Source organism: Microcaecilia unicolor, chromosome 5 (genome assembly GCF_901765095.1).
Source record: "Microcaecilia unicolor chromosome 5, aMicUni1.1, whole genome shotgun sequence".
Taxonomy (NCBI): Eukaryota; Metazoa; Chordata; class Amphibia; order Gymnophiona; family Siphonopidae; genus Microcaecilia; species Microcaecilia unicolor.
Window position 1 is genome coordinate 250,990,853 of NC_044035.1, and position 21,090 is coordinate 251,011,942.

Sequence of the window (21,090 nt, forward strand, 5' to 3'; positions counted from 1 at the left end):
CTGTCTTGATGGGCTGTAATACAGTCCTTACCTGTTCAGCTTCTTGGTGTTTCCTATTAATTTTTTGTCTGCAACTTTGTTTAATTTGTGGTCATTTGTTTTTTTATTTGGTAAGGCTCTATCTATATAAAGAGAGGGAGAAAGGATTACAAGTAGCATGGTTCTTTTTTTTTTTTTTTTTATTTCAACAGTTTTTTATTGATGGTTCAGCATGGTTCTTTTGATGCTCCCTGATCACTACACTATATTGTATTTGTATTTTTACCAATTTGGCGAGTGCCTCTACAGTTTGATGTAAGCCACATTGAGTGTGCAAATAGGTGGGAAAATGTGGGATACAAATGTGATAAATAAATAAATATGTGACCAAATTTAGGTATTTAGCAAGCCTGTTGTTTTCTGTGTAGAGGTTTGTGGCAGTTCAGTGTGTTCTCTTTCTTAACAGGAGCTATGTTCTAATGGCTAGTATAATATTTACAATGCTGCCTCTTCATAGGCTCTGTGTCAGGTTGCAAGGAGCACAGTCGCTATGGGAGTGAGTCCCACATTGTTTGTTCTACCCCTTAAAGACAGTCCTGCATGCAATTACCAGCACTTTTTTTGCTAGAAAAAAAAGCACTAATTATGCATATGTTGTTCATGCAAAAGATTTATCTGGGTAACTTTGGGAGTCATATGGACAAATCTTTGTGTTAAACTTCTCCCCCAATTACTACATAGATTGGCTGGACAAATTTATCCAGTAATCTGCAGATGGAATTAGACATGCTAGAGTCAAATTTGGTTTAGCCAGGTAAGTTGGGCTGCACAAATACCTATTCTAAAATTAATTGGATATAAATATTCAGCATCCTGACTTAACCAGATAAATTCTTTGAGTAGCTGACTCCATAATAATTTTTTTTTCTAGTGAGAAAACATAAATGCATTATAGGTTTACTGTGTCAATCAATAATGATCTAATATTGAGCTGCCATGGCAGTTAAAATAAAATCCGGATATTCAGCAACAATATCCAGATAGTGGTGACGCAGCATTATCTAGATATCGGTAATAGTCAGTCTACTATCCAGATAAGGTATCTGGACAGCTTATCCTTTTTGCAGTCCTTTGTCCAGACTACTTAATCAGATAGCGAACTGAATATCACCACTACCTGGATAACCAGCACACCTGAATGTGTAACTCACCTTAAGTTGCTACTGAAAAAGGTGTGAGCAAAAATCTAAATAAATAAATAAACTCTAGAGGCTGCTCATGCCCTTCCCTGGCACTATGCGGATAGTGCTGGAGTGGTCACTAATGATTTTCAGTGGCACCATTCAAATAGTACTTAATACTGAGACAATTTAAGGGCTTGAAATTTTGGCCCAAATGAAACAAGACGATATCAACCAATTTTGGACCAATAGATCTCCTACTGGACCATTCAAACAGTGCCACTGAAAATCATCAGATAAGTTCAGCCAGTGGCACTTATTCGGATAGTACATACTGCTGTCTGGATAATTGCTTCTAAATATTGACCTGTAAGTTTTCATGTAACAACTACTGGACTGTATGATGAACTAGTCAGGTGTTATAGGACCTGGAAATTTTTCTCAAAAATATATGTAAGGTGTGGTACAACATAATAAATGCAAATGTCTCATTTTTACTACGTCTGTTTGTTTCAAAGCAGTGCATAATCTATTCTGTTTGCAGGTGAGAGCATCCTTGTATGTAAAAACACTGAAAGGTCACAGGGGATTAGTTTGCTACAGGGATCCCTCAAACCTGTCCGCAGCTGCTTACTAAAAAGAGAGGGAGAAGGGATTACAAGTAGCATGATTCGAGCCATTCTTGAGGTGAGGCAGCTTGTATGAGGAGACCAGAATTGTCTACTTTATCTCTATGTATTTTAAAGTCATATTTTCATGTAAACTGCAACGCCTCCTCATGAACTATGCTGAATAACCTAATGTGATTTGTGTTTCCTCTCTTTCATCAGTTACTTCTGCTTTTGTAAATGGCCCTTTTAAAATATTTTAAAATAGTGCAAGTCTTCATACCATTTGTACTTAAAGATTGCCTGGTATTTTTATCATATTTATTTATTTTATTTATAAACATTCATTCTACCGCCTTTCAGCCAATGGCTATCAAGGTGGTTTACAATATAAAAACAATGTGTCACAGATAGTACACCCAGCTAGTCAAAAAGTAACAATAACAGATCAGGACAAAGAAGGGAAACATCAAAACAGAGTGGTATCACTTGTTGACTCTGGGGATGTCTCCAAAAGTCAGTTGAAAGATCCAAGTCTTAATGGCTTTTTAAATCTGGAAAATGATAGTTCCTTAGCGTCCCTCCGGACCGTACCAGGATTGGACTGATGGACTGTGCTCGCCTTCCAGCAGCTGGAGACTGAGAAAAAAACTGTGACTCTAGAGAGCCAATAAGAGCCCTGGTCATGTGACCCTAGCCTCAGTATTTTCTCAGTCTCCAGCAGGCAAGAGGTGAGCCCATTAGTCTCTCTCTCTCTCTCTCTTTTAGAGGTTAATAATAACAATAATGCTACTTTTTTCTTCTGTGCCTAGGAGGCTTGGCAGATAGGGATTTCTTTTCTTTCTTTTACAGCCTCTGGGGTGTTACATTCGGTTGCCCCGAGTCCCTCCCCCCTTCATCCCCATCTCCCATACTTAGCTGGGAAGGGCTACCCTTTGCTTAGAAAGGTGTATTGCCTTTGGGAGAGGCAGCCATTTTTAGTTGTTTAAAAAAAAAAAAAAAAAAATAGAAGAGAAGTTATATTGTGAAACCTTTCCTTTCCCCAGACTGCTTTGAGCCGGCAGTTTTGTTGTGTTTCTTTGCCAGTTCTTTCTTTAAAAAAAAAAAAAAAGAATGGATTCAGTCCCCATGGCCTTAACGAGCAATATTTTTTACTTACATAATTTCTTCTCCATTTTTTCCTCGCGTTTGGCAGCGGCACGTTTGAAAAAAAAAAAAAAGGGCGCGAAGAGTTGTTCCTGGGACACACAGCGCTCAGCTATAACAGCCACACAACGCGTTTCTTCGTAGCGCCGGGCTGTAAGTGCTTTCGGCTCATGCAACTGCGCCATGGGGTTAGATGTTGCTTTGGCTTATTTTCTTCTGTTTGCGTCAGCTGTTTTTTCTTCCCTTTCGTTTCGCCGGTCGTCGCGTCTGTCTCAATATCCTCTGTTCCTCCTTCGGACATCTCTGGCACTTTAGATCTCGCGTGGCAGGCCGCCATCTTGGCTTTAACTGCACCTTTTTTCCCTCGCAGGGCTCTTATCTGCTTCTCAGTTGGCTGGAGGGCAGAAGGAAAATGGAGGTAGTTTTTCTGGGACAGTTTTCTCTCAGCTTGTTTCACCCATATACCACTCATTTTTATCTGGTCTTGGGACTCAACGTGGGACTGTCTCTGTGGCAGGTGTTCAGCGCTGCGTGTGCCTGGGAGAGCTATATATAAATGCTAACAATAATAATAATAATCATAACTTCCGGATCAGTCATCTAGGTCTTTCAATTCATCAGGCCTACTGGTTGAGATCCATAAGGTTTTTTTTTTCTTAGCTCACAATCAGACCACTATGCTATTTTTTATTTGTTGCATTTGTATCCCACAGTTTCCCACCTTTTTGCAGGCTCAATGTGGCTTACAATACATCATGAATAGTGGAAATATTTAAGAGAGTATACATTTAGTATAACAGAAGGATCTTGGTAACATAATATTTCCCTTCTCTTCTATGGTGTAAGCTTTATATATATTTTTTACATGGAATGATTGTTTGCTTGCGCCTTATGTATTTAAACTCGTTTCCTCTTTCATACGATTCCTGTATGTCTTTGTACCAATCTATATAGCATTTGGACAACCTTTTGACGCTTCTTTCTCTATAATATAGGGTGATTTTTCGCTGTGCATACGTAGTGCGCAGTTATGGCTTCTGTTATAGCCACTTTGAACATCTCATGATTTCATCCATTTGGTTCGGTATGTGCATTTCTTCCATAGGCATGATTTCAGTCCGGCTTTGGTTTTTGACGGCTGCATAGGTCAAATATATATATAGGTGTATATATCTGTATATATGTATATATCTATATGTGTGTGTATATATATATATATATATATATATATATATATATATATATATATATATATATATATATATATAAACATTTCAATAACTGAATTAAAAAAATGCCTACTTATCCTTAATTCAGTTTGTCTTCCTCTCTTGTGGCTTCTGTTCTAGAAGTCACATATTTGCCTGAGCCGCAAGATTCTCAGGTGATCTACTTGCAGAGGCAGCAGCTACAGGCGTTTTCTGTCTCCTATGAATTACACTCTGGTAGGAATTATTCTCGGGGATATGTTTCTTCTCATATCATATGTGCCTCAGGTGTATATTGTGCAACTGCAGCAGCTGGCAGTTTATCTGGGGTTTCAGTCAGTTATGCAACAGGGGTTTATATACCTTATTCTCAGCATGAGATTTTGTTATATGACTGTTTATTTAGCTCTACGCTTGTTCTCACCTCTTTAGCTTCAGGTGATCAGGTAATTTCTCAATGACAGCCTTTACATACTTAGCTATCTGTTGGTATATCGGCAAGGCTCTACAATAACAGTTGGATTTTGTAGTTCAGGCTTCCTGTTTCCACTCTCTACAGCTGAGATGGACCCATTCCACATTTTCGAGACGGATATACCTTCTTTCAGCCGTCTTTATGGAGTCTCTCTGTCCCTCTCAGGGGACAATCTACAGCGGCTCTTGGACCTTCAAGCCTTTTCGCTTTCTAATCATCCTATTTTTTTTTATTTTTCAGGTAGTCTACCGCGTTTTCAATGTCGCATGTTTTTCGTATGGCGACATTTGAATATGCCATACTGTTACCTCGTGCAGGACAGTGTTTTTCCTGTCCTTAGATCTGCTGGAAGCTTATCTACATATTCCTATCAGGATAGGTTTCCAAAAGTTTCCTGCGGTTTGTAGTTCTGGGACACCATTTTTCAGTTTCAGGCTTTGCCGTTGCATCGCGCAACGGTCCCTCCCACTGTCACCAAATTCTGGTGGTAGTGGCAGTGACTCTCATGGAAGAGGGAATTCTACTTTCCAGTATCTACGTGTCTGACTAATCAGGGAAACTTCTTATAAAGAGAGTCGGCAGGTCTTAGACGGAACGGGACAATATATATATATATATATATATATATATATATATATATATTTTTTTTTTTTACAGTTCTTAGGTTGGCTACTAAAGGTGGTCCAGATTCAAGTATTGCTTCTAGGTCGCGTTCTTTAATTTCAACATTATATTCATGTTACTGTCCATGACAGCAACTTTTGGAGTTTTTTTTTCCTGGGCTATACCTTTCATGACATCTCTCTGATGTTCTCTCATATCCGGATATCCCTCTCGGATGGAATCCCTTCAGCTGAGGTGGTCTCTGTATTCTCAATAGTGCAGCACTCTGTTCTGGTGGTTGAGATTGAACATCCTCACTGCAGGTATGCCTGTAGAATATACATAGTGGACAGTTTTTATTGTTTCTTGTTAGTTTCCGTGGCTGGGGTGCACGTTGCTTAGGCAGACTACCCCGTTTTCAGTGGTCTCCTTTGGCTACTTGTCACTCCTTCAATTTCTTGGAAATTTGAATAATTTGTCTAGCTCTGGAGGACTTTCTTTCCCAACTGGATAGAGAGGTGGTGAAAGTCTGTCGGACAATTCCTTGCAGTGGCCTATGTCTTTTCTCAAAGAAGAATGAAGAATCTACTCTTCACATGGCAGAAGGCAAGTCTTTTAGCATGGGTAGGTTTTCGCCTTACTGCCATTTTCAGCTTTCCATGTGCTTGGAGTAAAAAAAAAACACACAAAAAAACAAGATTAGTTTAGTGCATTTTTCTCTCTTATTTCACCCTAGTTCCAGGGGAATGGACTCTCACCTTCTGAGCGTTGTCAGCTGATAGTACCTGCATTGGGACGCTTCAGTTCTAGAACCTTTTGCTTTCGCTCTGTCCTCACAGGTGCCTCGCTTAGTCTTTCGCTGAAAATTCTTGTCAGCGGCGGCAGTAGATGCCCTCTTGCAGCAATAGTCTTCTCTATCTCTTTCCTCCATCTTTTCTTTGGAGCCGTCTTTTACAGGACATCGAGACGCATGGGGGGCCGGTAGATCTGGCAGCTCCATATTGGTCCTAAGGCGGATCTTCAGCGTCTTTCTTGGCGTCTTCTCTACATCTTCCGGTTAGCAAGGCCCGGTTGTTCCAAAGTCCCATCTTTCGCCAGTCCAGGTTTCTTTTTGCCTTATTGTTGGGCTCTGCTTTGGCCTTGATGAGCTAAGACAAGATTTGCTGCTTCAGTAATTATTACTATGCTGCGGTTGCGTCGTCGGACCATGTCTCTCTCTGTTGGATAATGGATGTTCTCTCTCTCTTTTCTTTACCTGCAGGTTGCAGCTGTTTTTTTCTTCTGGTTTTCCATTAAGGTTTTTTTCTCTCTTAAGACACTGTTTTTTCGTAGCCATTGAGTCAGCTAGGAGAGTCTCGGGACTACAAGTTTTCTTTCCTGCAGGTCTCCGTTTGTTAAAAAAAAACAACTTCTGGTTCCTTTTTTTTCTGTCTACCAGAGTTTCATATTTTTCATCTTTCTCAATCAGTTTTTTCTTTCTGTTCTGGGGTCTTCTTCGGGAGTACAAGATCATAGGAAATTCAATAATTTCGATATTAACAGAGATCTTACTAATTATGGGAGCGGTTACATGGTATTTCACAGCTATTGAACATTTTAGGCACTGGGATTGCCTTTTTTTGTCCTTCTAGCCGGTTGGCTTAAGGTTTTTGGTTGTTTCTAACTCTCTATATCTCGATGCTTTAAGGAAATCAGAACTGCTAATTGTCTTCTCACCAGGAGTACAGTTACAGTAAGGTCTAAAACACATTCCAACTTGATAAGCGGTTGTTCCTTGACAGACTGATTTTAGGGCCCTCGGAGTACTTTGGCACACTAGAGGGTCATGGTCACCAGTAGGCGGTCTTGCAACTCCAGTATTCCCAGCGAGTTTGATAGGGTCCCTCCCGTAAGATTACTGCTTTGGTACTTTCATATCAGTCCAATCCTGGTGCGGTCCGGAGGGAAGCTAAAGAAGAGAAATTAGATCTTACCTGCTAATTTGCTTTCCTTTAGTCCCTCCGGACCGGACCAGGCCCCTCCCACGTTTTCGTCACCTTTTCAACGGAATATTTTAAAAAAACCAAATAAACCAACCAACCATACCACTTCTCTGGTGGGAGTTGCTGGTGAGCTTTACTACAAGAGGGCCATACCACTTCTCTGGTGAAAGTTGCTGGTGAGCTTTACTACAAGAGGGCCATACCACTTCTCTGGTGGGAGTTGCTGGTGAGCTATAATACAAGTGAGCTATACCACTTCTCTGGTGAGAGTTGCTGGTGAGCTCTAATACAAAAGGGGCCATACCACTTCTCTGGTGAGAGTTGCTGGTGAGCTCTAATACTTGGCATTGCCGAGTGCTTTGTGGCTGCTAGGATTCCATACGGCACAGAAGGTCTTTCTTTTTCTCTTTCCTGCTTTGTTAGTCAAATACTGAGGCTAGGGTCACATGACCAGGGCTCTTATTGGCTCTCTAGAGTCACAGTTTTTTTTTCTCAGTCTCCACCTGCTGGAAGGCGAGCACAACCCATCAGTCCAATCCTGGTCCGGTCTGGAGGGACTAAAGGAAAGCAAATTAGCAGGTAAGATCTAATTTCTCCTTCCTGATGATTGTAAAGAGACAATTAATTCCAGAGACAAGTACACAAATAACAAAAGTCAGGATATAGTTGGAAAGGTGGTGGAAGTTCAAGCAAGGACACATGAGTGGATGGATTGATAAGGAAAGTAAGGTATGAGTAGACTGTAAAGGTAAGGTGTGGTACCTGACTGAAGGTCTCAGTGAATCAGGATAAAGACCTTGAATTTGAATTGAGCAGATATTGAAAGCCGATGCTGAGACATGAGTAGAGATGTGATCAAAATAGTACAGCTATAGTAGACTGACTGAGTTAGAGGCGCTTGAAAGAAGGAGGCTATTATAAAGAGTTACAATAGTTGAAGCATGCTGTGACCCACTGGGATCAGAGCTTTGAGTTGATCAAAAGAAAGCAAGGACTTAAAACAGACCTGATTCTGCATTCTGCAAATAGGAAAAAAAAATCTAACAAGAGCATATATTTGGGGATTGAAGAACCTTTGAGTTAAAATAACCTCCAGAGTGCAAGCACTCTTGAAAGGGCTAAGAAGTGCCTGTGGTTGAGGAAAGTATAGGTGAAAGAGAGTGAGGACTAGGAAAATGAATAGACTCACATTTAGTCACATTGAGGAAAAGATTATGGTCCTTCAGCTGTTCCCCAGCTGCACAAAGGCAAGATTGCATGGGAGAGAAACAAGAGGAGGGATTAACAGTTAAAAGGATCAGGAGGTCCTTGTAAATATAAGGTTGCAGCCTAAGGATCAATTTAAAAGAGAGAGAGAGTGGGGCTAGAAAGATATTGAAAAGGGTAAGAGCTAGCAAAGACCCTTGAAGAACACTGCAAAAGCTAGAACAGGTGGCTGAAAGCAAGGCCTGAAGAAACTTGAAAGGAGCAGTGATCAAGAAAAGAGAAGCAGGTGTGGACAATATTTTAGACCCTGAGTTTGCATAAATAGTGGAGTAACAGGGAGTGATCAGGTAAGTCAAAAGTGGATGAGAGGGTGAGAGAAGCAAGGGACACTGAATTGCCTGCTTTGGGGCAGCCTTAAGTACACAAGTACATAAGTATTGCCATACTGGGAAAGACCAAAGGTCCATTAAGCCCAGCATCCTGTTTCTAAAGTGGCCAATCCAGGTCACAAATACCTGGCAAGATCCCCCCAAAATACAAAACATTCTATACTGCTTATCCTAGAAATAGTGCATGTTCCCCAAGTCCATTTAATAATGGTCTATGGACTTTTTCTTTAGGAAGCCGTCCAAACCTTTTTAAAACTCCGCTAAGCTAACCGCCTTTACCACATTCTCTGGCAACGAATTCCAAAGTTTAATTACACGTTGAGTGAAGAAAAAGTTTCTCGGATTTGTTTTAAATTTACTACATTGTAGCTTCATCGCATGCCCCCTAGTCCTAGTATTTTTGGAAAGTGTAAACAGATGCTTCACATCTACCCGTTCAACTCCGCTCATTATTTTATAGACCTCTATCATGTCTCCCCTCAGCTGCCTTTTCTCTAATTTGAAGAACCCTAGCCGCTTTAGCCTTTCCTCATAGGGAAGTCGTCCCATCCCCTTTATCATTTTCGTCACCCTTCTCTGCACCTTTTCTAATTGCACTATATCTTTTTTGACATGCGCCGACCAGAATTGAACACAATATTCGAGGTGCGGTCACACCATGGCATTATAACATCCTCATTTTTGTTTTCCATTCCTTTCCTAATAATACTTAACATTCTATTTGCTTTCTTAGCCCCAGCAGCACACTGAGTAGAAGATTTCAACGTATCATCAACAACGGCACCTAGACAACAACAACACCTAGATCCCTTTCTTGTTCCGTGACTCCTAACGTGGAACCTTGCATGACATAGCTATAATTCAGGTTCCTCTTTCCCACATGCATCAGTTTGCACTTGCTCACATTAAACGTCATCAGCCATTTAGACTCACAGTCTCGTAAGATCCTCCTTGTAATTTTCACAATCCTCCCGTGATTTAATGACTTTGAATAACTTTACCCTTCTCCATTGAGAATACTGACCACTTAACCCTACTCTCTGTTTTCTATCTTTTAACCAGTTTTTAATCCACAATAGAACACTACCTCCTATCCCATGACTCTCCAATTTCCTCTGGAATCTTTCATGAGGTACTTTGTCAAACACCTTCTGAAAATCCAGATACACAGTATCAACCAGCTCACCTTTATCCACATGTTTGTTCACCCCTTCAAAGAAATGTAGTAGATTTGTGAGCCAAGATTTCCCTTCAGTAAAGCCATGTTGACTAGCAGGCTTATTTTCGAAAGAGAAGGGCGCCCATCTTTCGACACAAATTGGGAGATGGGCGTCCTTCTCTCAGGGTCGCCCAAATCGGCATAATTGAAAGCTGATTTTGGGTGTCCCCAACCGCTTTCTGTTGCGGGGACAACCAAAGTTCACGGGGAGTTCACGGGGGCGTGTCGGCACCGTAGCGAAGGCGGGACTGGAGCGTGCCTAACAGATGGGCGTCCTCGAGCGATAATGGAAAAAAGAAGGGCATCCCTGACGAGCACTTGGCCGACTTTACTTGGTCCATTTTTTCTTACCACCAAGCCTCAAAAAGGTGCCCGAACTGACCAGATGTCCACCAGAGGGAATCGGAGATGACCTCCCTTGACTCCCCCAGTGGTGACTAAACCCCCTCCCACACTGAAAAAAACAACTTTAAAAACTTTTTTTTGCCAGCCTCAAATATCATACTCAGGTCCATCGCAGCAGTATGCAGGTCCCTGGGGGCGGAGGTGTGTGTGTGTCAGCGGAGGCATAGCGAAGGTGTGGATGTCCTTCTTTCAAACATTTTGGTCATCCTGAACTGCCCCCCCCCCCCCCCCCCCCCCCCCCCACAGGGATGGCCAAATTTCAAGGGAGTGGAGTGGAGCAGTGGCCTAGTGGTTAGAGCACTGGTCTTGCAATCCAGAGGTGGCCGGTTCAAATCCACTGCTGCTACTTGTGATCCAAAATCCGAATAAATAAATAAAGGGGGTATCGGAGGCATGGACGTCCTTTTCACAGCCATTTTGGATGTCCTCAACTGCCTGTCGCAGGGACGGAGGCATAGCGAAGGCGCCTAACACTTGGACGTCCTTCACCCATACTCAGAAAAAAAAAAAAGACGCCCTGACGAGCACTTGGACGTTTTCACCTGGACTTGTGTTTTTTTAAGGTTGTAGACAGCTATTATGCAAGCAGCTTATCTGCATGTATGAAGCCGTGTTTGGCATGCGCAGAGCAGCCACTCACTGGCTTTCCCTCCTTAGGAAGGAAATCGTGTGCAAATGAGCTAACAGTGAGCAGCTCATTTGCATGCGATTTCTTTCATGAATGCCCGTTCCTTTCCGAATCGGTAAGGGAAGGGCTTTTGCCGTTCAGTTAGTGCATCAGTTAGTCCACTGCCGTGCCCCCTAGGGTGCCTGGTTGGTGTCCTGGCATGTCAGGGGGACCAGTTCACTACGAATGCTGGCTCCTTCCACGACCAAATGAGTTGGATTTGGTCGTTTTTGAGATGGGCGTCCTCTGTTTCCATTATGGCCGAAAACCGGGGAAGACCATCTCTAAGGTCGATCTAACTGTTGAGATTTGGGCATCGCTGACCGTATTATTGAAACGAAAGATATCCTCCCATCTTGTTTCGATAATAACGGTTTCCCCGCCCCTTTGCGAGGACCGCCCCGAGGAAAACTTGGGCACCCCCGTTTGATAATGCTCCTCTTTGTCTCATCGATCTATGCTTTTGAATATGCCTCTGTAATTTGTTTATTTATAATAGTCTCTACTATTTTGCCCGTCACTGACGTCAGACCACTGGTCTATATTTCCTGGATCTCATCTGGAACCTTTTAAAAAATCGTCGTTACATTGACCATCTTCCAATCTTTCGGTACATGCTCAATTTGAAGGATAAATGACATATTATTAACAATAGCTCTGCAAGTTCATTTTCAGTTCTGTCAGTACTCGGGATGATACCATCCGGTCCAGGAGATTTGCAGCTTCAGTTTGTAGAACTGCCCATTCTCCGAGGACAAGCAGGCTGCTTGTTCTCACTGATGGGGTGACGTCCACGGCAGCCCCTCCAATCGGAAACTTCACTAGCAAAGGCCTTTGCTAGTCCTCGCGCGCTCCTGCGCACCGCGCATGCGCGGCCGTCTTCCCGCCCGAACCGGCTCGTGTTCGTCAGTCTTCTTTTGTCTGCGCTCGGTACGGTCGTGTTTTCGCCGTGTCGGGCCCCGCAAAGTCGACCTCGCGCGTTCGTCGTGTGTTTTCGAAGAGAAAAATTCTAATCCATTCTGTGTGGGAAAAGACTCTTGTCTTTTCTTCCCCCGCTATTTTCAGCTTTCGCCCCGGTAAGTTTTCTTTCGTCGTCGGGGTAGGCCGTTTTAGGCCTCGGGTCGAAGTTTTTTTCCCCTTGTTTTTTCGGTGCCTTTTCCGCCATTTCGACTTTTGATCTCGCCGGCGTGATTTTTTCGCCCATGACATCGAAGTCTCCCAGCGGCTTCAAGAAGTGCACCCAGTGCGCCCGGGTCATCTCGCTCACTGACAGGCACGCGTCGTGTCTTCAGTGCTTGGGGGCTGGGCACCGCCCGCAGGCCTGTAGTCTGTGTTCCCTTTTGCAAAAGCGGACTCAGGTAGCGAGATTGGCCCAGTGGAACGTTTTGTTCTCGGGCTCTTCGTCGGCATCGGCACCGGGGGTATCGAGTGCATCGACGTCTTCAGCGTCCAGAGCTTCATCCTCGGCCGCCAGTGCATCGAGGCATCGGCGCCGAGACATCGGATAGCTGCATCGACGTCGGTGGTACCGGGACCTCGCCTGCTGATGTCGTCGGACGGTGGTGCTTCGTCTGGAGTGCAGGTGAGGGCTGTCCATTCCCCTGCTGGTGGCGGTGAGCCTTCGGGTGGGTCTCCCCCTACCCTGAGGGCTCCTGCGGTACAGCCCCCCCGAGACCGACCTCCTTCGTCCTCGGCCCCGAGGAAGCGACGACTGGATTCTACGTCCTCCTCGTCGGTGCCGGGAAGCTCCGGTGACATGCTTCGTTCCAAGAAATCGAAGAAGCATCGTCATCGGTCTCCTTCCCGGGTCGGCACCGAGAGCTCTGGGTCGCCGAGGGAGTCGGCACCCACCAGGCATCGGCACCGAGAGGACCGCTCACCCTCTGTTCAGGAGGTGTCGATGCGCTCCACTCTGGACAGCCCGGAACAGCCTCCACGCCCGGAACAGGTTCTGACGTCGACGCCTGCATCGACCTCCATGCCTTTCTCTGCAGCCGCTCTGAATGAGAGCCTTCGGGCCGTTCTCCCAGAGATTCTGGGAGAGCTGTTGCGCCCTACCCCTCCGGTACCGGCGGTGCTTGCGCCACCGGTACCGTCGAGCGTGGCGCCGGCTGGCCCATCGCCCGAGGTGAGGTCTCCGGCGTCGGTGCCGCGTGCGGTACTGGCTGCCGTCGCCTCCCAGGAAGGCTCCCCGACTACGTCGGCGGAGGGAGCTTTGCCGATGCGGGCGAGGGAGTCTACCTCTCGACGCCCCCATCGTGGACGTGGCTCCACAGAGTCGAGTCGGGCGCGGTTGCAGACGCAGGTCCGTGAACTTGTGTCTGACACCGAGGGTGAGGCCTCTTGGGAAGAGGAAGAAGACCCCAGATATTTCTCTGACGAGGAGTCTGAGGGTCTTCCTTCCGATCCCACTCCCTCTCCTGAGAGACAGCTTTCTCCTCCCGAGAGTCTGTCTTTTGCTTCCTTTGTCCGGGAGATGTCTACGGCCATCCCCTTCCCGGTGGTTGTGGAGGACGAGCCCAGGGCTGAAATGTTTGAGCTCCTGGACTATCCTTCTCCACCTAAGGAAGCGTCCACTGTACCCATGCATCATGTCCTAAAAAAGACATTGCTGGCGAACTGGACCAAGCCTTTAACTAATCCCCACATCCCCAAGAAGATCGAGTCCCAGTACCGGATCCATGGGGACCCAGATCTGATGCGCACTCAGTTGCCTCATGATTCTGGAGTTGTGGATCTGGCCCTAAAGAAGGCTAAGAGTTCTAGGGAGCATGCTTCGGCGCCCCCGGGCAAGGACTCTAGAACCTTAGACTCCTTTGGGAGGAAGGCCTACCATTCTTCTATGCTCGTGGCCAAAATTCAGTCCTACCAGCTCTACACGAGCATACACATGCGGAACAATGTGCGGCAGTTGGCGGGCTTGGTTGATGCGCTCCCCCCTGAGCAAGCCAAGCCTTTTCAGGAGGTGGTCAGGCAGCTGAAGGCGTGCAGAAAATTCCTGGCCAGAGGGGTGTATGACACCTTTGATGTTGCGTCCAGGGCCACTGCTCAAGGTGTGGTGATGCGCAGGCTCTCATGGCTGCGTGCCTCCGACCTGGAGAATAGAATCCAGCAGCGGATTGCGGACTCGCCTTGCCGTGCGGATAACATTTTTGGAGAGAAAGTCGAACAGGTGGTAGAGCAGCTCCACCAGCGGGACACCGCATTCGACAAGTTCTCCCGCCGGCAGCCTTCAGCCTCTACCTCTACAGGTAGAAGGTTTTTCGGGGGAAGGAAGACTGTTCCCTACTCTTCTGGCAAGCGTAGGTACAATCCTCCTTCTCGACAGCCTGCGGCTCAGGCTAAGCCCCAGCGCGCTCGCTCTCGTCAGCAGCGTGCGCCTCAGCAAGGCCCCTCGCCTCCCCCAGCAAAAGCAAGGGACGAGCTTTTGACTGGCTCCAGCAGAGCATAGCCGACATACAAGTGTCAGTGCCGGGCGACCTGCCAGTAGGAGGGAGGTTGAAAGCTTTTCACCAAAGGTGGCCTCTCATAACCTCCGATCAGTGGGTTCTCCAAATAGTCCGGCAACGATACACCCTCAATTTGGCCTCAAAACCTCCAAATTGTCCACCGGGAGCTCAGTCTTACAGCTTCCAGCACAAGCAGGTACTTGCAGAGGAACTCTCCGCCCTTCTCAGCGCCAATGCGGTCGAGCCCGTGCCATCCGGGCAAGAAGGGCTGGGATTCTATTCCAGGTACTTCCTTGTGGAAAAGAAAACAGGGGGGATGCGTCCCATCCTAGACCTAAGGGCCCTGAACAAATATCTGGTCAAAGAAAAGTTCAGGATGCTTTCCCTGGGCACCCTCCTTCCCATGATTCAGGAAAACGATTGGCTATGCTCTCTGGACTTGAAGGATGCCTACACACACATCCCGATACTGCCAGCTCATAGACAGTATCTGCGATTTCAGCTGGGCACACATCACTTCCAGTACTGTGTGCTACCCTTTGGGCTCGCCTCTGAGCCCAGGGTGTTCACAAAGTGCTTGGCTGTAGTAGCAGCGGCACTTCGCAGGCTGGGGGTGCACGTGTTCCCATATCTCGACGATTGGCTGGTGAAGAACACATCCGAGGCAGGAGCCCTGCAGTCCATGCAGATGACTATTCGCCTCCTGGAGCTACTGGGGTTTGTGATAAATTATCCAAAGTCCCATCTTCTCCCAGTGCAGAGACTCGAATTCATAGGAGCTCTGCTGGGTTCTCGGACGGCTCACGCCTACCTCCCAGAGACGAGAGCCAACAACTTGTTGTCCCTCGTCTCGCGGGTGTGAGCGTCCCAGCAGATCACAGCTCGGCAGATGTTGAGATTGCTAGGCCACATGGCCTCCACAGTCCATGTGACTCCCATGGCCCGCCTTCACATGAGATCTGCTCAATGGACCCTAGCTTCCCAGTGGTTTCAGGCTGCTGGGGATCTAGAAGACGTAATCCACCTGTCCACGAGTTTTCTCGAATCCCTGTATTGGTGGACGATTTGGTCCAATCTGACTCTGGGACGTCCCTTCCAAATTCCTCAGCCACAAAAAGTGCTGACCACGGATGTGTCTCTCCTGGGGTGGGGAGCTCATGTCGATGGGCTTCACACCCAAGAAAGTTGGTCCCTCCAAGAACGCGATCTACAGATCAATCTTCTGGAGTTGCGAGCGATCTGGAACGCTCTGAAGGCTTTCAGAGATCGGCTGTCCCACCAAATTATCCAAATTCAGACAGACAACCAGGTTGCCATGTACTACGTCAACAAGCAGGGGGCCACCGGATCTCGCCCCCTGTGTCAGGAAGCCGTCAGCATGTGGCTCTGGGCTCGCCGTCACGGCATGGTGCTCCAAGCCACATATCTGGCAGGCGTAAACAACAGTCTGGCCGACAGGTTGAGCAGGATTATGCAACCTCACGAGTGGTCGCTCAATTCCAGGGTAGTGCGACAGATCTTCCAGGTGTGGGGCACCCCCTTGGTAGACCTCTTCGCATCTCGAGCCAACCACAAAGTCCCTCAGTTCTGTTCCAGGCTTCAGTCCCACGGCAGACTGGCATCGGATGCCTTCCTCCTGGACTGGGGGGAGGGTCTGCTGTATGCTTATCCTCCCATACCTCTGGTGGGGAAGACTTTGTTGAAACTCAAGCAAGATCGAGGCACCATGATTCTGATTGCTCCTTTTTGGCCGCGTCAGATCTGGTTCTCTCTTCTTCTGGAGTTGTCCTCCGAAGAACCGTGGAGATTGGAGTGTTTTCCGACCCTCATCACACAGGACGAAGGGGCGCTTCTGCATCCCAACCTCCGGTCCCTGGCTCTCACGGCCTGGATGTTGAGAGCGTAGACTTTGCCTCTTTGGGTTTGTCAGAGGGTGTCTCCCGCGTCTTGCTTGCTTCCAGGAAAGATTCCACTAAGAGGAGTTACTTCTTTCTATGGAGGAGGTTTGCCGTCTGGTGTGACAGCAAGGCCCTAGATCCTCGCTCTTGTCCTACACAGACCCTGCTTGAATACCTTCTGCACTTGTCTGAGTCTGGTCTCAAGACCAACTCTGTAAGGGTTCACCTTAGTGCGATTAGTGCATACCATTACCGTGTGGAAGGTAAGCCGATCTCAGGACAGCCTTTAGTTGTTCGCTTCATGAGAGGTTTGCTGTTGTCAAAGCCCCCTGTCAAGCCTCCTACAGTGTCATGGGATCTCAATGTCGTCCTCACCCAGCTGATGAAACCTCCTTTTGAGCCACTGAATTCCTGCCATCTGAAGTACTTGACCTGGAAGGTCATTTTCTTGGTGGCAGTTACTTCAGCTCGTAGAGTCAGTGAGCTTCAGGCCCTGGTAGCCCAGGCCCCTTACACCAAATTTCATCATAACAGAGTAGTCCTCCGCACTCACCCTAAGTTCTTGCCAAAGGTCGTGTCTGAGTTCCATCTGAACCAGTCAATTGTCTTGCCAACATTCTTTCCCCGTCCTCATTCCTGCCCTGCTGAACGTCAGCTGCACACATTGGACTGCAAGAGAGCATTGGCCTTCTACCTGGAGCGGACACAGCCCAACAGACAGTCCGCCCAATTGTTTGTTTCTTTTGATCCCAATAGGAGGGGAGTGGCTGTGGGGAAACGCACCATATCCAATTGGCTAGCAGATTGCATTTCCTTCACTTACGCCCAGGCTGGGCTGGCTCTTGAGGGTCATGTCACGGCTCATAATGTTAGAGCCATGGCTGCGTCGGTAGCCCACTTGAAGTCAGCCTCTATTGAAGAAATTTGCAAAGCTGCGACGTGGTCATCTGTCCACACATTCACATCTCATTACTGCCTGCAGCAGGATACCCGACGCGACAGTCGGTTCGGGCAGTCAGTTCTTCAGAACCTGTTTGGGCTTTAGGATCCAACTCCACCCCCCGAGGGCCCTGTTTGTTCTGTTCCAGGCTGCACTCTCAGTTAGTTGGTAAATTTTTTAGGTCAATCTCAGTTATGTCCTCGCCGTTGCGAGGCCCAATTGACCATGGTTGTTGTTTTGAGTGAGCCTGGGGGCTAGGGATACCCCATCAGTGAGAACAAGCAGCCTGCTTGTCCTCGGAGAAAGGGAATGCTACATACCTGTAGAAGGTATTCTCCGAGGACAGCAGGCTGATTGTTCTCACAAACCCGCCCACCTCCCCTTTGGAGTTGTGTCTTCCCTTGCTTTGTTTTGCTACATATGGGACTGACGAACACGAGCCGGTTCGGGCGGGAAGACGGCCGCGCATGCGCGGTGCGCAGGAGCGCGCGAGGACTAGCAAAGGCCTTTGCTAGTGAAGTTTCCGATTGGAGGGGCTGCCGTGGACGTCACCCCATCAGTGAGAACAATCAGCCTGCTGTCCTCGGAGAATACCTTCTACAGGTATGTAGCATTCGCTTTACATCCCCCAGGTTTACAGAGAATTCATTAAGTTTCTCTGACTCAGCGTTGAATTTTCTGGCACTGGTATACCACCCAAATCTTCCTCGGTGAAGACCGAAGCAAAGAATTCATTTAATCTCTCTGCTACGGCTTTGTCTTCCATGCTCGCCCCTTTTACTCCTCGGTCATCTAGCAGTCCAACCGATTCTTTTGCTGGATTCCTGCTTTTAATATACCTAAAAAAGTTTTTACTATGTGTTATGGCCTCCAACGAAATCTTTTTTTTCGAAGTCCCTCTTAGCCTTCAAGCTTTTCATTTGACTTGACATTCCTTATGCTGTTTCTTATTATTTTCAGTTGGTTCCTTCTTCCATTTTCTCAAGGATTTTCTTTTAGCTTTAATAGCTTCCTTCACCTCACTTTTTTAACCACGCCGGCTGTCGTTTGGTCTTCCATCCTCCTTTATTTGACTGCAGGCTTGCATGGACCCAGGGACTGAAATGTGTTACAGAGACATGCACTTAATGTAAAGGGGCACACAACTCTAAGGTCTTGGACAAGGAGATAGACCAGGCCAAGAGTTGTGAATCAAGAGTGCTGCTCAAAGGGTAAAGAGAGTGGCCACAGATATCCTGGGCTAAAGAATAACAAATAAGTGAGGATTAGAGGCCGAAGCATGAAAAAGCACAAGGAAAAAGATGAGGAAATGATCTGACCAGGAAAAAGGGAGGAAAAGTTGTTGGGGTGCAGACTAGCCATAAGAATAAAAACAAGGTCTAGCTTGTGATCCTGCTGATGAGTAGGAAAGGGGAACGTCTAAGAGTAACCAAGGTTAGAAAGAAGCAAAAGAAAATTAACTGATAAGCTACCAGTTGAAGGACAGAGCAGGATATTGAAATCCTGCTACAGTCATTAGAGACAAGTGCACAACACCAAGATCTGCACTGACCTTCATCGAGAGATGTGGGATGATAAGCCACAGGAAGAAAAAAAGACGAGGAGGACCCAGTGATAACGTGAACCAGAAGGGCTTTAGAGAAGCTAAGAGTAAAGGTAGAGATAAATGTGGTAGACACTGAGAGGAGAGAAGAACTATAAATAATTTTTAGAACTTTTGTTTTTGTTGCGGTAGGCTTTTAGTGGGCAGTTTTGACCAGCTTCCTTGATTTCAGCTCAGTCTGAACTGGACTCTACTTTGACTAGTGCTTTATTTATTTATTTGTTACATTTGTATCCCACATTTTCCCACCTTTTTGCAGGCTCAATGTGGCTTACATAGTACCGTAAACGGTGTTAGCCGATTCCGGTATGAACAAGATGATATTGAGGTATGGTAAAGACCATTGGGGGGAACTTAGAGAGGGAGAGGAAGGATTAAGATATGTCCAGTTACAGTCTTTGGTTACGTTATGTCGCTGGTATCCCTTGCCAGTCAGGATTTCAGGATATCCAAAATGGAGTATGCATGAAAGAGATCTGCATATAATAGAGGTAGTGTATGCAAATCAAGATCATGCATATTCATTGGGGATATCCTGAAAATCTGACTGGCAAGGAGCCTTAATTGGCAGTTACCTGTAGTTTTTCCTGTTTTAATCCTTCGTCATCTTCTATCTGGTTCAGTCATCACAGTAGGAGTTCTCAGAAAAGGGCTGCAGCTCATAGTGCCCTCAGAACTCAGTACCATGCACTTTGAATTTGTCCACTAAAATAAATACATAAATTATTTGAATATTTAGTTTCTTTCCAAATAACGCTCAAGGTGGTTTATAGAATAATTCATATTCAGAGGTAAATGAATCCTGTCCTTAGCTTATAGTTAAGTGAATACCTGATGCTGTGGGAGATACAGTGATTTGCCTAGTGGAGGAAGTCTGATTTGAATCCTAATTTCCCTGTGCTGATGCCAGAGTTTGGGAGTAGAGTCCAAGTCCTCTGTATAGAGCACAGCATTAGCACTGAGCCATGATGTGTTGTGCTTGATTTTTGTAGTTTTACTTATAGAGAAACTGCATTTCACAACACTTTCAGTTCTGGCAGTTTTTACTAACTGGGCAATATGTATGTTTATTACAGATTTTATATACTGCCATTTGGATGACATATGGTTTACACATTTCAAAATATTACCAAAAGAAATAAAAACAATCAAAATACACAGTAACATTAATTATGAAATAAAAAACACAAGAAAATGTAACAAGATACAGGAGGGGAGAAGACAGTCGTATGGAAATGCAATGCATAATTGACAACATCTTTCACTTTAAAAAAAAAAAAAAAAAAAGAGTGATGATCATTGCACCTAGGGGCAACCCAACATTACACTGGCCACACTCCTCCCTAAAAACTTGTGATTAAGAATTTTTTAAGACCAACCTTCATTTTGGGAAATGAGGTTTCTATAGATATTGAGGAAATATGTTCTAAAGTAAGTCATTTTTTCTCTAGTCCCTTTCTTTTCACTTATGTTGATGGGCATATTATATCTTAACAGATAATAGTGGGTGGCGTTGCCAGCACACCAGATGATGTGCAGATTTATGCCTCCTGTACTCTTCTGGCTGCCAGTCTAAAGGAGGAAGAGCAGGAAGGAGAGAGGGACCAGGCCAAAGTTCAAGGTGGAGCAATTGAAGCCTGTGTGGTCTGGTTGCTGGAGAATGAATTTATCCAGATTGTGGAAGTGGACAGAGATAGCATGAAAGGTAACTAACAGTTCTCATATATTGGAGTAAAAAAAACCAAACAGTTCCAATGTATGAAAGTTCCTAGCCTTGCTTTAGGCCAATGTTCATACGTGTTCTATTTGACTATGCTGTATTTTTAATGTTTTTTTTTTGTGTAGTACATACTGTTTGTTTTATTGATTGTTTTTTTTTGCTCTGCTTAGATATAGGTAGAATATAAGTAAACTAAATTAGTAACATAGTGAATCTAAAAGCAGAAATATAAACATCTGCTGCATCGAAAGAAAATACGTAAAATGTAGAATTTTTTATTGCCCAAATCATGTATGTGGTCAATTTCATATTGCATAAATCTACAACTTCAAGCTACATTGGGATACTGTGAAAATATTCATTCAAATTTCAGAATATGTTGGGAATTTATATCTGGAAGGGCATTTGTGAA

At 45.6% G+C, this 21,090-nt stretch overlaps 1 protein-coding gene across 1 annotated transcript in view; it reads left to right on the top strand.

The window, feature by feature from the left end:
- Nucleotides 1–21,090, top strand: part of POLQ (DNA polymerase theta) — a 274,424-nt gene that overhangs the window by 55,417 nt on the left and 197,917 nt on the right. The window contains 2 exon segments of the mRNA XM_030205030.1: nt 1,705–1,847; nt 20,456–20,663. Of these exon segments, the coding sequence (XP_030060890.1) occupies nt 1,705–1,847; nt 20,456–20,663 (351 nt within the window).